The sequence below is a fragment of the Pezoporus flaviventris genome, unplaced genomic scaffold (assembly GCF_033815535.1).
Source record: "Pezoporus flaviventris isolate CSIRO_AGI_PZ_B2104156 unplaced genomic scaffold, CSIRO_AGI_Pfla_v1 ptg000006l, whole genome shotgun sequence".
NCBI lineage: Eukaryota > Metazoa > Chordata > Aves > Psittaciformes > Psittacidae > Pezoporus > Pezoporus flaviventris.
The window spans coordinates 2,360,781-2,378,465 of NW_026892554.1; the positions used below are offsets into that span (position 1 = coordinate 2,360,781).

General features: G+C 40.4%; 1 protein-coding gene and 1 long non-coding RNA gene across 2 annotated transcripts in view; both read right to left on the bottom strand.

The window, feature by feature from the left end:
• Positions 1 to 17,685, bottom strand: part of LOC133265787 (uncharacterized) — a 38,863-nt gene that overhangs the window by 10,502 nt on the left and 10,676 nt on the right. The gene's annotated exons all lie outside the window — the stretch shown is intronic.
• The window catches only part of MAP2K1 (mitogen-activated protein kinase kinase 1), a 33,285-nt gene that overhangs the window by 7,027 nt on the left and 8,573 nt on the right, over positions 1 to 17,685 (bottom strand). The window contains exons 2-5 of the mRNA XM_061446589.1: positions 10,708 to 10,918; positions 8,544 to 8,690; positions 5,697 to 5,774; positions 5,124 to 5,175 (exon numbers count right to left, since the gene is read on the bottom strand). Of these exons, the coding sequence (XP_061302573.1) occupies positions 5,124 to 5,175; positions 5,697 to 5,774; positions 8,544 to 8,690; positions 10,708 to 10,918 (488 nt within the window). The remainder of the gene's footprint in view (positions 1 to 5,123; positions 5,176 to 5,696; positions 5,775 to 8,543; positions 8,691 to 10,707; positions 10,919 to 17,685) is intronic.

Genomic DNA, 17,685 nt, shown 5'->3' on the forward strand with positions numbered 1-17,685 from the left:
TATTAGAATTTCACGTTAGACCCTGCTATTGAAGAGCAGACCCAGAGGTCTAGATAGCCTGTAGCATATTTTCATTTGCTTTTCCCTTTTGAACACAAACATATTCCAGGCTGGTTTTATTTCAGCGACTGAGGAACTGACCTTAGTTAGTGATAGGATGGCACTGGAAAGACGATACTAACAATACTCCTCATCACTGGAAAAAGATCCCCATGCAGAAGGTTATGCCTCACTGAGCAACATCCATGGACATTGCAGATGAAGACAGACAAAGCTATGTCTTAGTTGTTTGCCATCTTAGCGCCCTTTCAAAGAACCAAACCAAGCTTAAATAAAGTTACCTACATATGGAAATTGTGGCCATATCTTCTGGTTCCTACCATCACCCTTCCAGGTAACTGAAACTGTCCAGGCACACTGGAAAGTGTTTCAGGATTATTTCTGTGTATAGAAGTTCTTCTATGTTCAGCTACAGGACAGCAAGCCTGCAGCTTGTCCACTTTGCTTGGAGTAAGCATCAGCCTGTAGAAAATCCAGCGTGATCTAACACAAACCATCCCCTGCTCTTAACACAAAGGAAGTCATGCCTGTGCACTTCTTTCTACCAGAAAGAAAATCCCAGCTGCTTCTGCCAGGTACAGGCTTCCTCCTTATGGAGGGGGAAGAACATGGGCACATGTTTCGTGTGTACTTTTAATTCCCTATCCCTAGGAAAGCAACTGGTTTATAAGCATTGCTCTCAACAGATTTTCCTCCTGTCAGAGGAGCAGGTACTGGGCAGTTAGTGGAGCTGCTGACCAGGCAGAACGGTACAAACTGGTTAACTCTGAGCAGTGCCTCAGTAAAGAGAGGCTTTTAGAGGCCACCTGGGCAGAGAGCTGAACCTTCTGCAAGTTTTGACTGCTTGCAGAGACCTCAGCACATTGCACGGTGAAAAGGAAGAATCCAGTCTGGCAGCTTGACCTATCAGTTTGAAATTCCATCAGGAATAAAACACAAACAAACCCACAAAACCCAAGGAGATGGTGGAGTGAAGCACGCAGCAGACATTCTGGCTTCACAGGAATCTGCACCTAGAGCTCTGTGTAAAAGCAAAAGGGAAAAACGTTTGTGAAACACTGGAACCACTGCAGAGCCTGAACACAATGAGAGACATGGCCTCTAGATTTGTACTGCTTATCTGTGCACATCTACTCATTCGTTTAAGAATAAAGACTTAAATCCTCACTTATCTCTACAGCTCATAAATACTTCATGTTCATAATTAAATGGCCAAAAATAACATTAGCATTCCTCTGTTGGTGAGCCAAACAACACTCTTTATATTCATCTTATATGCTCTAGAATCCAGCTGGGCTTTTGAAGACTTAACTTTTACCTTCAGAGTTCTCCTAGCTGATAAGCTCACACTGTTCCTTCCTTACAATAGCACAGCAAACCCTGACTCCTCACTGGAGTTTTGCACGAAGCTTGTCTTTCTCTGAGCATTTTCATTTTCCTCACAAGGCACCCAGTGCAATCGGTGTGATGTCTGCAAGGCTGCTGTCTTCCCATCCCTCTCACTGCAGCACACTATGCTATTTTAACTCCAGAGTGCCTGAGCACTTCAGCAGTTTCTCTGGAAACCAGAGATTCGTATTGCCAAATGCAACAGGAATGCCAAAGCATCCTTCAAAATGTCTGCTGCAACTGGAAAGATACGGACAAATCTAGACAGGAAGACAAGAAATTGAAAGGACATTTCATAGATCATCCCAGACAGCTGTGCAATTCTAGAAACGTCCTTGGCCAGTCCAGGCGGATGGATCCATGACACTGAAAAGGCAGCTAGTTAATAGCAAGAAGCTTCCAGGGTTCACAGAACATCTTGTAATCTCTGTAAGAGGTCCATCTGCCTCCTCTGCCTGAGCCCAGCTCTCCCCCTCAGGTACAAACCTAGTTCTGAAAGACAGGTGGCCCTGGGTATTATCATACCACCATCAGGCAAGCATTTCTTCTGCACAGAGGCTACCCAGCAGCCAGACACCTGACCATAGATTTGCTTTGCAGCACGTTATTGGTATCTTCCAATCAATTCCTGTTTCCCAAGGCAGGATCTCAGGAGAATATTCTAAAGCTAACACACTAGAAGGGACCACTGACAGCATCCCTGCTGTGTGCTGCCTCCTGCCCTGAGCCGCTAGCTGCAACGGAGTTCAGAAATCTTATGAAGCATTTTCTATGCAAGAGGAGAGTTTCCAGGGAGAACCACACTCCAAACTGGGCTCAGAAACAACCAAAATGATGCTCTTATTAACTTACAGGATTCTTACTCACCCAGAGACAAAACACAGCAAAAACACACTAATGTCTTCACCTGCAGCAATATACCGTCTTTACAGAACATTCCTTTCCTTGTCATTTAGTGCCTTTCATAATTAACCACTAAGGTAAATGGGCCCATAGAATTAGCATTTCCTGTTCTTGACTCAGAAGAAACTTTAAAAGTCTAAGAATGTAAAATTATACCATAAGAAGCTTTGGTTATTGAGGTTTTATTTATTTACGATGGTATTGTTGCATTTTGAAGCCACATTTAACACTGACACACATTACCTAAGCGAGTTCTGATGACGTTAAACCCTACTGACACCAGTTCACTCTACACACTTTTCATGGATTATGTTTTCTCCACTTGCTAGAACTCCTTAATCCCAGAGGACCACACAAATGTACAGCCAGCACACAACTGAGCATCAGTCAACCTGCAGAAGATAGTTTCATGCTGCAGGACAGCATCTTGCTCAGAAACCTGACAGCAGGAAGCTGAAGCAGGGCCCTCCTCAAGAAGGACAAGTTCTAACAGCTCAGTTGAGTTTGCCAGCTTACACATGAGGCTCAGCTTATGTATGAGAGGCGACTGGTGGACAGTATCAAAGACAAACACCAGCAGATTTAGGTCCATATGTCAAGAGATGAGCAAGTCTGGCTCCGTATGTCAGGAGACACAAACGCTGTTCTGGATGGTTTTCCTTTTCTCTGCTAGCACTAGCCACAACCAACTTCCAAAATGCCATTTCAGCTCCCACTTTATCAGGCATCACACAGTTCAACGAGAGCTTCTGCATGAAGCGTACAAGGTCACATATTCCTGATGCTGTCAGGGCACTCAGCATGGAAACTGAGCTGAGAAAATAACAACTGCAATCTGTACATGGAATTTTACACTGCAGGGCACATTCAGTGCATTGGAACCAATGGAGAAGAGGAGCTTTTGCTGGCCTGCGCATTTAAAGTATTCTGATGTAGACAGAACTGTGAGGTTAAACTGCACTTAAACATGATGAGGAGGAGGTTACTTTGGATTTATCAGATTGTAAAACTGGAAATTAAGTTAGAACAATTGCTGTGTCAGCACCCAGGCGAGCAAGAGCAACTTGACACACACGCACCCCCCCACCCACCAACATAACAAACCACTGCCATGGCTCTGAGAGCTACAAGGTTGTTCTAGTATTCCCTAGAATATGATCTCTTTTCCAGGAGTCTCCCTTATGCTCTAAACAGAGACAAATGTCTTTGTCATCAGAAATCTTTACAGAGTCTACCTCCAGCTCCTTTCTCCAGAAGAGCTATATTTGATTGCTAAAAGAAACACCATCTAATCATGTGTAAGGTGATCCTACAGACTGTATAAGCTGGGACTGCCAATTACTTTTCTCTGCCTGGCCAATAAATGTAAGCTCAGACACATATTAGTGTCTGATGGAGATATTTTTATAATCTGAAGATTGATCTCATCTGGTACAAGACTCCCCAAGCAGTCGGCATGGTTTAGACACACTGCCTGATCACTGCAGTGAGCAGTGCCATTCAAACAGGAACATTAAATGTTCCATCTCCAGTCGTCACTTTACACGCATATTAGGAATAATGGAACTTAGTACTTTACCATTTCAAGTGTTGGTTTTGTTTAATGGAAAAAACACAGCAGCTTAAAGAGATGGATTTTAAAAAGGGCAACTATAAGGTGAAAATAAGGTAGTGCAGTTATTTATAGTGCAGGAAAGTAACTAAGGACCCCAGGAGTGTAGAAGCAACACTCACTTTACATAGCTTCACTGTGGCTTTAAACTCATGTAAGTATAAAAAGATATGCAGTTCTGCATGACAGATGTCTGTAAACAGTATGTGAATAAAAGACATCTGCTGGGGATGGGAACTTTCCTTTAAAACTTTGAATGGCAATAATAAGCACTGAACTGTTAAATTCATTTTAGGTCAGAGGTTTTAACCCTCAATCTCTCCAAAGACTTTGTCATCATGGTTAACAGATCTGTTACTATCAAGAGACTAGAAGTTGCAATGAGGAATTTGCTACAGTGGAACAATGCTTTTTAATAACAGTTTTCTTCATAAAGAGTTAGTTTATGCCATTAGAAACCCCATTCACAGGTATCTTAACTGTCTTCTGCTTCTCTTTAACTGAGCATAGGAATGGAAACTACATAAAGAGATGACCTCCATACATGCTGCCTCATTTGAAGTGCTGACACTGCCAAGAAAGCTACTGCCCACAGGTACACAGCCAGAGTGCAACTCTTCACTGCAACTACACTGTGCAACAGGCAACTTGGCCCAAGCACCACTGCTGGAGGAAGAAATGTTTGAGGGCTTCCTCAGTTCACAGCACTAAGACTGTGTTCTCTGCTTCTGTACCTGTCTGCACTTACCTAGAAGTTTATAATGTACTTTGTGTTGAAAAAGTCTATTCCAAGGAGGTGAAGGAAGACTTATCTGGTATTTAAGGGAAATACAATCACTCAGGTCCTTCAAAACATTCCTATCTTTGCTGCAAAGGGAGTACTTCTGGTCTTAAGTTAAGATTCCCAGCTCTAGCACATACTCCCACTGGCCAAATCACTGGCAGCAAGCAGTTTCACACACTGACAAATCCTCTTATAAATGCAGAGAAATTGCAGTAAGACATCAGAAGTTGAAAGTATATGACAGTAAGATATCTGGATATACCTCCCAAGAAAAGCCCTCTGAACCAAAATCACATTAAACTATAAAGAACCAGTCATACAAGAAGCACATATTAACCTGAATAAAAATTAAAAGTTACAATGTAAAATTCTCACCTCTGTGCATTATTTTATGCTTTTCTCTCAGGTATGTGAGTCCTTTTATTACCTAAAGGCAAAGAAAAAAAACTTATTTTACAAAGCAGAAGAGGTAAGTGCATGCTTTGTACAAGAACTCCAACTGAATGCAATTAACAGAAATCCCAATGTGTAATCACTGCAAATCAATACTCTGATTTAATTTGTACCTCCAGCTCAGACTAGATAAACAGTCAACCAGCCCTTCACTGTTAGTTCTGCATACAGGGCATGTTGCACAATAGATACGAGAAAGTAAAGCTCCAAATTCTCTAATCAAGTGTTGATTCTGTTCTTATCCAGAAGCATCAACTGATACAAAAGCAGAAAATCGAAGCAAATAATACAACGTGTTACTCATTCCAATGTCCTGAGATACCAAATGAGGACATGTACAAAAACTGTGCTTTAAAAGAAACAGGTGAACACCTGGTAGTATTTCCCCCTCCCACATCGCCCAGCCCTGAAGTGGTATGGGAATGCCAAATCCAGGAAGCTGCTGAGACATGCATGTACCTAATTCCAGCCTTTGAGAGCAATGAACACACTCACCGCAATGCTAACTTTGCCCAGTATCTGCTCAGGAATTCTTCCAGCCTTTTTCAGTACTTGATCCAAGGAGCCACCATCCTAATAATGAATGTTTGAATAGTCACGAGTTAATGGAATTACCCTAAAGCCGCACTGAAACCTAAGTATGGGAAGCACGAAAGTGTTGCCTTTCATGTTGGACTTAACATTGTTATGGTGCATATCTGAAAATCAGAAATTACTCCATAGGAATTAGTCACTTTCATGTTTATTTTAAACAAACATTCGGCCAGTAACAACATCCACTCAAATAAACACTCCACACAATGATCTTCCATACCAGCATTTCCATGGTTTGGATCTTGTTAAGGAAGTACAGTCCACAAATAGCTGTCAACCAAGTGTTTGGAGTCTTACAGATTCTGTCCACCTTCAGTCCAAATCAATAACATGCATTTCTTCTTCTTGTCACAATCATTCCCTGATATTCTATCCCCATCCAAAGACAGAATGAGGATTGAAACACCACAGGAGATCTTATGATCCTGGTTACATGGATAAAAATGAGTCACACTGGAAAAGACAAGAGTTCTCTTCCTGAATGTGTGCTAATGGTACCCTACGATCATAATTAAGCCCAGATCCCTCTTCTCCTCATCTCCCAGAGGAGATCCTACACAGAGGAGGTTGGCCTCTTAGTTCTGCATATCCAGGGTGACCGTGTCAACTTCCAAGGATGGGGAGTTGATTTGGCTCTCAAAGAACCAAAACAGGAAGAGATGATTTTGAAGTTTCATGGTAAGTAACAGTCTCAGTAATCATATTTGGTTAAATAAACTGACTGCATGCACACACACCCCCAGCAAAGTCAAATATATTTCCACTGTTGCTAAGAGCTTTGGAGAAGGAAAAAAGTAAAAGAAAAAAAAGCTATTTTTTTTTAGCAACAGATTCAACAATAGGCTTGTGCATAAGTTTTGGATTCTCTAGAATAGAGAATATGTAATCAAAAAAATAGAAAGCTATTTCTCTAATTGCAAAACGTCCTCCTGTTGTCCAGATCAGCATTTGGTATCTCCAAGTACTCAAGGCAAAAATCCACCTTGAAAAAGCAATTGCCTTGTGCCTTAACCTATCCATTTACACATGTAAAGAGAAAAGCTAAAATGCAAAGTTTTGTTATTTGAGGACAAAAATCCACAACTCTTAAAAGAAGAGTAGAGAAATACTTACTTGAGCATGTATTTTTGTAAAAAGATACACCCACATATGCTACACTTGGTAAAAATATGTCAACAGGAAAAAGATCTATATACATTTCTTGTATAACCAGTCTGTATTTCTGGACAGCTGTATGTCATACAGGTAGAACCCCATTTCTTTCTTCCCCCCTCCAAGGACTAGCTCCGCTCCTGGAAGAGGCTGAACCCAATTCAATTGCCTAGTGTTGGCTGCAGCCTTCAGTGTCTTCCAGGAGCAGACTCCAACACTTTAGCCTGTTAAATACCTGCTGCTAAGCAAAGTTATGCATTGATTTTGAATTTCTGTACCTAAAAATATCAAGCACTCAAATCTTCAAGTTCCATGCCTTTCCCGCCTCCAACTTCTTGTTCATATTCATACTTCTGTTTTGTAACTCACTGCTAAAAATAAGGATTTTGACTGGCAGTAATTGAAAGGTATATACAAAAAGGCAATGGAGATTCTCAGCTCATTGTTCATCCAGAAGGAGACCAAAAGCTTCCACCTAATGATCCATATTAAGCCATCAGTTTAATGGCTTAAGACGCCAATTTAAACAATCCCCCTTTTCATTCTACTGCAGAGCTTATTGATCAGTTGGACTATGGGTAAAATCTTGTATGCAGTCTGACTTCAACCAGATCTCATCCTGCCTTCCCCTCAGCTGAAGAGCCTTATGTCAGATACATCATACCCTGCTTAGGAACATGCAAACCATCATTGCTCCTGTTAATTTTCTCACTGACAAATTAATTAAGATTTTTTTATGCCTTTTATTTCGACATGTAATTACATACCACCATCTCTCTTGGCGCGTATTAAGATACATACTGCTCTTCTAGCCATTGCAGATGCACACATTTGTGACATTCATGACATGCATTCTGAAACAATGCCCAGTCAGTCATTTTTAACATCTATTTCTCTGGTTTTCATTATTCTTCTCCATTCTGAGAAATTAACTTCTTTATAATTCCCAACAGTCACTTGTATTTTGGGGGATGCACACCTTCTATTGGGTGAGCACATGCTTAAAAACTGGATTATGAGCACTTGTTCCTAAGCAACCATCGATTCCTTCTAAACATTTCAGTCAGAGAAGGCCAGAGAAGCATTAAAACAACCACATGCACTTTGAAGAAAAAAGGTTTGTCTCCAAAGCAGCAGGGGTTTTTTTCCAGGGATATACATTAAAAAAGCCTTCAGATTTATTGTATTTCATATTGTTAAAAACAAACCTCTACTGAGCAAGTGAGGCACAAAATTTGCCTGACCTTTAGTTACAGAAAATTCCCTTTTAGTATTTGGCTCCATATGGCTGGAGAAAGGCAAACAGCTGTCAAGAAGAAGCTGTACTTTTCTATTAAAATTAAACACAGTCAAAAGTATTTTTGGCATTAAAAACAGTTGTGTGAGATCCTTCTGGGGCACTAATCTTTGTTTGTATTTTCAGTAAAATTTGAGAAAAGGGAGATAAAATATCAATTCATTTGGTTGCTCCAAGCCCCGTCCAACACTACCAGGGATGGATCATATACTTTGTTAACTTAAATCCTTTTGACACTCAGGTTTTGCACTAATGATCTGCTAACAGCTTCAAGCTAAGACAGATTCATATATACTTACCATGTGTTCCATGCAAATGCTGATTTCTCCATCACTGTAGAAAGCTCCATAAAAGCCCACTATGTATGGAGAGTTGCACTCGTGGAGGACTTGCAGCTCCCGGATGATCTGGTTTCGAATAGCTGGCTTGATCTCTAGATGAATTAGCTGTAAAACAATCCACTCTGTATTATTTTCTTAGTGGTACAGTGCCATTCAGAAAGACCAGGTTGTTCAGAGAGGGTTTTCAATACTTAACCTGGATAAGGCCCTGAGCAGCCTGCTCTGATCCCACAGGTGACTACTTTAAGCAGGAGAGTAGACCTTCTGAGGCCACTTCCAATAAGAACTATTCTATGACTTAACTTTAAAATAACTCATCTTCTTCTTTTAGTGGCAAAGGGAAAAGAAAATACTACACTACAGCATGAGAAAGGTGAAACATAAGCACCCATGAAAAGGTGGGATTTCCATCTCCTCACTAAAGGTTTCTCCATCACAAACTTTTTGTCCCAGCACATTTTCTTCACTTGGGTTTTGTTCTATGGAAAAGCCATGAACAAATGTCTAAAGGAAATGTGTCAGACATACTGACTCAGAAGCAGCTGCTGAAAAATATCTGCACAGGTGTTTGTGAAACATTAGTGAAAGGAATGAGCTGAACCTCAAATTAAAGGCTCCCCAAACTGAATCTAAGCTAAAGAGAAGATTACAAACAATACTTTGTTTCACTAGATGGTTTCTCTCATTCAATCCAAGAGGTGTATTTCTTTTGTGAAAGGGAAGATTACAAGACATCATGGAAGTCAAATTTTAGTCAACAGATGAAAGAAAGACTGCAGTTCAGCAAACATCTCAGTTGCATTGAATATTACTGGATTTCCTGTTAAACCCACAGTATGCGGGGGGGGGGGGGGGGATCAATTCAATTGATTTAGTTCAAGAAAACCTCAATGATTTGTCCATTTTGCAGCTGTCACACCTTAAAAATGGGCATTTTTATTTGCTTCTCTCCAAACTGTTAGGTTTTTATTTTTCAAGTCAGTACATGCACATTTTCCTTGAGTTTTGCTGAAGGTGACGGTGTACTGCTCTTAAAAAAATAAATACCCCAAGTCTTTTGACTTCTCAGTTAAAGAAAAAAATTGAAGTTTTCAGTAATATAACAATGGGATCTGGGATGTGAGGGTGACCTGTGTTTTATCCTTCTCAAAGGCAAGGTTATGTTTCTGATACAGCACAGCAGCCTGCCACCTCACCCACTGCAGTACAACAGCCTGTGCCCAAACAGGCTGCCTCCCAACAAGTGCTACCTGTGCAAGGAACTTTACTCCTGGAAGGATAAGGCATGAGGTACCCAAAGAAAGTATCCGAGATGCTTTTCCCTTACTGCATTTGGTTCCCAGGGATACTGAGAGAAAGTGAAAGCTGCCCACATAAACAAAGTGAGGATTAAAACATCAAGCTACTGCAGCTAGAAAAATAATCGCTGTTCTCTCACAAACTAGGTCACAACTGCTACTGGCTGTAAAGCATAAAGCTGAACCATGGAACAATACTCTTGCCAGAAGGACAAGTACCTTTTTGCACAGATGCCACCTGCACCCCATGATGAAACTATAAACCAGGAGATGCCACTGTACCCAGTGCATTCCCTCACTCTTGTTTTTTGTGTTCATTTCTTCTTGTATCATCCAGAGCCCTTTTCTGGTCTGCAGCTGTGAAGGAACATCTTAGACAGGCAATATCCTTGCCCTTCCTCTAAACTCATGGCAGGATATATATGTATATGTATGTATATCAGGATATTGTCACTTTTCCCTCATTCATACCTTTCAGTAACTTCTTCTAGGCCTTCTACTCATTACTGAGTTTACCACATTTTATCTGAAAGTATATACCCATCTGAAAAGACTATTTGTCAAAACGGGGAAAAAAAAGAAAAGAAAGGAATGAATGTCTAGCCTTTCATTATGAACACATAGGACACTACTCATGAAAACCCGGGAAGTTCAGGATAAGCAGGTGCAACTTATTCTGCTTTCAGAGAAGTCGATGTGTTTCATGAAGTTGACATTTTTATGTGTCAACACCACTTATTTCTCTAAGGCAAGTCACCATGTTTGATCAGAGACACCCTCCTTCATAAAAATCATCCCCAGGTTTCTATTTTTGAGACACTCACCTTTCTTGCCATTATGAGACCAGAAGGTTTGTGAGATACTTTGAAGACCACACCACCATTTCCTGCTCCCAGCTCACTGATCTTCTCAAAGTCATCATCTTTCAGCTCTCCGACCTTTTGTTTCTGGGTAAGGAAAGCTTCAAGGCGCTTTCGTTGCTGCTCATCCAACTCTAGTTCTTCCAGCTTCTTCTGAAGTGCTTCCAAATTTGTCCTGTATCAACAAAAAAAAAGAGCAGCTCAATTATTAAGCTGTTTGAGCTTACCCAGCAGTGTTGCAAGACAAAGAGCAATAGAGCATTGAGGTCAGATTAAATCCAGTACATTTTTGCAGCTATATACATTATCTCAAAAGACCCGACTTGTACAGTCATCCACATCAGACATACATTATTGGATCTCTGTTTTAAATAAACAGTATTTCATTCCAGATAAAACAATGACATAAGCATGAACGGATAATATCCAGTTTCCCCATCTTTGAGGTTCTGTTCAGATCCATGCATGTTAAGTTTCACTACCTGCAGGAGTGGCTTCATGACTCAGCATTGATGACCTGAGCTCTCATGAATCACAGCACATCACTCCACACTATTTTTGGTTTCACATTTTCAAGGATTGTGTTGTAATTTCCTACAGAGTTTATCTACATGTTTTATCTACTGTTTTTCACACAACTATATAACTAATAATCCATTCTGAAGCTTCTTATTTAGGTATCAGTTATCAAGCAGAACCAGACAAACGTGCATTAAAACCACAGCCACTGGAAACAGAAGTTGGTTTAACCAGGGAAAAGAAACAGCCCAAAGGTTTTAAGCTCACTTTTTCTTTCATTGAAGGGCACATCTACTAGATATTTAGGTTTAACATCATTAGGCAATACAAAATAGTAATACAGAACTTTAAACAGTAGCTAAATTTGAGACTACAGAAACAAGTTCAGTTTCTCAGGAAGATTATTTAATAGCTTCACTTCAGATTTTATGGACACCCTTCATTCCAATAATACAGCACCTTAAAAGCTCACTTAAAAGTTCCCTTCTCCCAGTTGCAATAATAACGTGCTGCAAGAATAAGTATTTACCAGCAAATACCCGTTTTGCTTAGCTAAATTTAATGCAATGCTCCCAGAGAATACAGTGTTGCTACGATGAAAGACTTGAACAGAACCTACTTCTTCAGAGCCTAAACTATTTTCCATTAAAGATATAAAATCCACTAATAATCAAGAAAACTATTTCTATTCATCACTTCATAAACCGTCCACTTTCAAATCACACTGTATGAAGTGACATTCTCTGCATGCCCAGTAAGAGGCTGGTCACTTGAGAAGACTGATTCTCCAAGAAGGAAGGACAAATAAGCCTGCCACTCAACAGAAAAAGGGAATTATAGGATGAAACCCTCAACTCATTCACTGGAGAGCCTGCACTTCCAGGCAGGATAACAATCCTGGTTTGACTGTAGGAAGGTTTAATCAAGGCAAATAAAAATGATATAAATATTCACAGTTCTTCCTTACTACACAATCACTCTGGAAGTTTAAGCAGTAACGCACTCCTACTTCATTTATCAGTTTAAGTATGTCAGACAGGATGCAATTGTCAACCTAACTTAGGGTGATAACACTTCGAGAAGTTAAGTAGAGGAAATGGAAAGAGACCTTTGATGTTAAGGGGAATTCTGTTTGACATTTTAACTGTCCAAGCTTAAGATTGTCAGGCAACACTTGGAGCAGGTTTCACAAAACACTGCTGCTCAAGACCATGAAAGTCTCACATAGTAAATGTGGATGTATCTATTCTACTGTAGTCACACTAGATTAACTGTCTCTATCTTGGTATAAAAATAATTTCATTCTGATGCAGATACTTCATCTTCAGGCTATGCTACAAAAGAGAAACACACTCTTGTTTCTGTCCTCATACCATGCTTTACACCAGTATAATCACACTGGAATATAATCATAGAACTAATATCCTACAGTATTCACCAAGAGAAATCTCCCTGCATAGATAACCCTGGCTTATAGTAACATTAAAAATCACTCTGACTTACAACCTCTGCTTAAAGATTAATCATTAAGAAAGGTTTTGAAATCCAGTTTCTAAAATGCAAACCAGAAAGCAAAATCACCGGAACTCCAAGCTCTAATGGCAAAACCTTCATTACATGCAGTGATGAGTAAGACAATGAGAGCAATTAAGCTTTAGGAGGTCACTTGGATTTTTCAGGACCAATTCTCTAACGGTAAAGCAAATTAATCTGAAGATACTAACCCAACAAATGCCTTGTAAGAATTATTAATCAGAACGTAACTAGAAGTAACATCCCCAGTTAGTTTTATGATAATTGAATGACACATCAGGACAGAATTGATGTCTTTATCATTCTGGTCCTCTGCTTGAAGCACTAAATATTAATCTATTTAAAACGTAAACAGATAAACAATTAAAGACTATGTATGTCATCAGAATTGGTGGTGGCAATCCACACTCTGTTTTAGAAGGCAGGACTCCAGTTTCAGTTTTTAACCTGAACTACTGTAAGAATACTATCCCCTGGCAGGTACCTATGAGGACCCTCACCATATAAAAGCCTCGCAGCCAAGGTGCAGTGCAAAGCACACACAGGAACTGGTGGATATTTAAATCATTGCATATGAAGTATTATAAATGAAACTAAACTGACACATACAAAATAAAGAGGGAATGCTCAAGGCATATCATCACTGATCTTTACAGTCTCTTCCAACCCAAACCATTTACGATTTTATGATCACTAGGACACGATGAAAACATTAAGGAAGCTTTGCTAGCCAAAAGCAGCAGCATGCTGATGTGCTAATGTCTGCCCCCAGAAGGAGCACTAGTAGTGACTTAATCTTCTATAAAACTTTTATTCAGAGACAAAAAGATTCCTATTAAAATTCATCACCATTACTTGCTGCAGTCTTGGAGTTGTTTTTTCTGTCAGAGCACTCTTCCTCTGCCAGAGTTCCATCAAATCACCTCAGTGCTTCACTGCTCCAAGCACTACTCTAAAGCAATAGGTTATCATTTAATTTATTGCTACCTGTTTTAAAGCCAAGCACATACTAAACATACTGCACTAGGGAAAGAATTCAGCTTTCATAATGTGACCATCTGAATGAAGCCACAAGGAGGTCAGTGCTGGTTTCTCCATTCATTAAGGACACAGTGTAATTTCACAGAGCACTATCTATAAATATGTTCTTACTCAGGTAGCAGAAATGGGTAAATATGCTCTAGAGCCAGCAGACAACACCACTGCACAAAGTGTAGCATCTTAGGTGTTGGACTTCAGATACCAAGATCTCCCTCTTCTAGACTGGACTGGAAGTTAGAACATACACTCAGGGCAAGACTTTGGGGGAGTTGGCTGTTTGTTTCCAAGAGCAGCCCCAGGTGTTCCAGAGGTTCTCCACCCACTCCTGATCAGGTATGATCCTTCCTGTTGAGTCGACATTACTTCTTTTTTGTACTCAAAGTTTTGCTGACAGTGCAGTGTCCTCCTCCCAGTTATGTGACACTTCCATAACCTCAGAAGTTGAAAACAAATGCAGAACAGAGTTGAGAGCAGCCTCCTACAAGATGCACACAAGCACACCCCACTTCCCCACACAACAACCACCCTTTGCTGTGTGTGAAGGAATTTCACCTCTACTAATATCAATTTAGGCTTCACAAAAATCCCCATTTTAGAGGCCAGAAGACAGCTGCAACCTGACATCCTGAGGGGACCCACATCCACCCCTTCCACAGCCAGCTTGTGTTGCATCCCAGAGGTGAGAAAGGTTTTCTGAAGAGAATCACTGCATGGGACACTGGGAGCTTTTCAGACTCAAAGCTCACCTAAGACCTTCAGAATGGGCTCACCCACCCCAGTATCTCACCTCCTGAGAATGGCAAAAAGCATTTTAGATGTTTAGAAAAAAAAAAAAAGAAAACTGGGTGACAACAACCAAAGAAAAAGCACAGCAACACCTCTAGCTGCTGCGAGATGAAATGTTCTGTCCTCTGCTTCCCAGAGATGCACATGTCCGTTCAGGAGCCTGTGGATAAGACCAAGATGTGTCACAAATGTCATCAATTCACCAGGTTACCAGGTCACTTTTTGAGCCTGTCATACTGTTCCCTTAATGGATGGTTGAAGGTATTTTCAGACTTTCCAAGACCGACCCCCCCCATGACATAGATCCACTGTAAACATGCATATTATATACAGGTGAGAATCACAGGGAGATACTCATGTTAGTTACTGAGCAAACCTGGTTTTCCTACACACAGTTTGGGCAAGGAAGAGTAGCAGAGTCTGCAGAGGACTCTCACCCTGCACACAATGATGGGCAGAAGGCAAGAAGAGATCTCTCAGCTCGTGATTTTGGGGGCAGCCACCCCAGTGCTTGAAGAAAGCACTCCTGGAAGAGATACATTAACTTCTCAGAGCATACTAGCTCTCTCTGAACCAGTAACGTGGAGAGAAATGCTGCCATTAGCTTGCGACCACTTAGTGCTAGAACAAAACCAGAAAAATAAATCCTTATTCTTAACTCATATTAATAACACTCCAAATGCTTGAGAATTTAGTTCACATGAGTGATACGTTAATCATATACTCAACCCTAAAAGCTACATTAAAGCTGTACTCAACCCTGAAGTCTACTTTAGAGGGAAGAAAAAAAGGTGGTAGAGGAAGAAAGTCTGACAGAGCCTGCAGCAGTAATTTGTCACATAGTTGTTCAAAGTTATTACTATCAGTTTTGCAAGCTGAACAATTAGCATGAGTGAAAGCATCAAGAAGTACGTTCGGTTTCAGATCTCCTGTCACATGAGGATACAGGCTTGGGGGTTGTTTTCCAGAACACTGACAGTAATGCTTTCCCCAAGCCTACACAGCTGTCAGTTTAGAGAAGAAAGTAGGCAGTTCACTACATAATTTCCATGAACAACCTCAATCAGGGAGCTGAAATAAAGCATTAGGAACATGAAGACATTCTGTGGTTTTGAAAAGACAGACTACTATTTCATGTGACTGTGCCAAACCCAATAAGGCTATTTTCTATTTAGCTTTTCCTTTAGCAAAGAAGAGCTCATAGAGTAACATGGAAGATGGAAGCAATTACAGTAGGCTCACAGCTTACTGCACAGGTGTCTATGTTTGGGCTAACGCCAGTAGACTCATAAAACCCACAGTTAAAACAACAACACAACAAGATCCAAACTCATTGGAAGTGCAAAGGAGTCTTGCTTTGGAAAAAACCAGTATTCCCCAGTTCCTGCTTATTTTCAATCCTTGCAACATGTTAGAGGTCCTTCCTAAGCTGTCTCTGCCTTTAGGTGGGTATATGATTGCCCAATACACTTGCTCACTTCTAGCATGAATTTTAACATCTGAAAATGCTGTTCCACTTTCACAACACAACAGACATAGCAGGGGGTATACTGAGGTTTAATACAGCCAGAGAAAAAAATAACCCAGTAAGAGGCAATTTGATTAAAATCTATTTCTTAGTAAAAGGTATGTAAACCAAAACTATTAGAAAGGAATCATCTTGTCAAAGGAAGCATCCTGCTAAACTAATTCAATGTAAGAATTCTCATGTGTCTAAAAGCTCAGAGTCATGCATTTGAAAGAGTAAAATCTGAGCTAGGACTTTAAGTCTCTGGCTGAGTCTCCAACCAACGAGACAACTTAATATGAACCACTCCTCATCAGCTGAGCAGGAATCTCTGCTTAAAGCTTCCCCCCTCTTTCGCTTTAGCAAAAGAGCATTCAAAATCCCATTAAACATCTTGACTAATTTTTTGTTAAATAACCCAAAGCATGCCCAATATCATCTGAATTGAAGACAGAGCTCACTGAATAGAGCAAAACCACAGAAGCGAGCAGCGGCACAACTGGACAGATGCTGGATTCCTGCCCTGGAAGCTTGTTCCTGCCAGATGTTTGGCAGCTGTTCCCAGCCAGCACTCAGCCTCACAGCCCTTTATCCTGGATGGTGGCAGGAGCTGCCAGCAAGGCTCAGCCACCCTTTCACATGGTTAGCTCTGTGGCTAAACAATGCAGCTGGTGGTTTGGGGGTTTTGTGCTCAGTTAAAAGGCTTCCTCAGGACTTACTGTAGCACTGAATTCAAAGTCTTCCACAAATTTGGCTGTTTCAAATTAAGAAATTCAAGAGCTAAACCTCCTGAACTAGAAATCCAAGTTCTTGGTCTCCCTTTCACATCTGCACACCTATCACTGATTTTTCCCAGCCAGCACTACATACAACCAGAACAAATGAACCATAGGGCAATTAACACTTGCTTATGGACAGAAAATATAACTTAGTTATTGGATATTTAGAACACAAACCCAGAGGATAGATAGAAGTTATAAAATTCTCATCACGAACTGACACGTGTATTTACGCAAGTCCTGCTTTTCCATTGTTTTGTCTCTGAACTAAGAGCTAAATGCAATGACAAAAACAAGGGATAAAGATGTGCAGTAGTAATGGTAACACTATCCTCACAACTCCCTTATGTGGTAGCAACACAGCCTCTGAGAGACACTACAATAATACAAAAGATGAAGTTACAGTATCGGTTTACAAGGCTTATGGAAAAGCCAGGATTAGAATTGAAACAACTCTGTACAGGAGCAGAGAAAGGAGCCAGAAGAACAAAAAATTGCCAGAACGTGGAGATGAAAACAAACAAATAACCAAAATCCCCAAACATAACTGGGATTCAGCAGACAGAAGGTTTAGCTCCTTGCCTGCATTTTAAATGGATGGACTGTGTACCACAGCACTTGTCAGCATAGCCACTTAGTGGAATAGATGAGTAATTTTTACTTAATATATGTATAAGCTGTACCAATACATATAGAAATAGCCACATAATCTAAATACATCTATATCCAGATTGAATGTTAAACAAGCATTCCGTGACTGTTCTATTGGCTACATTA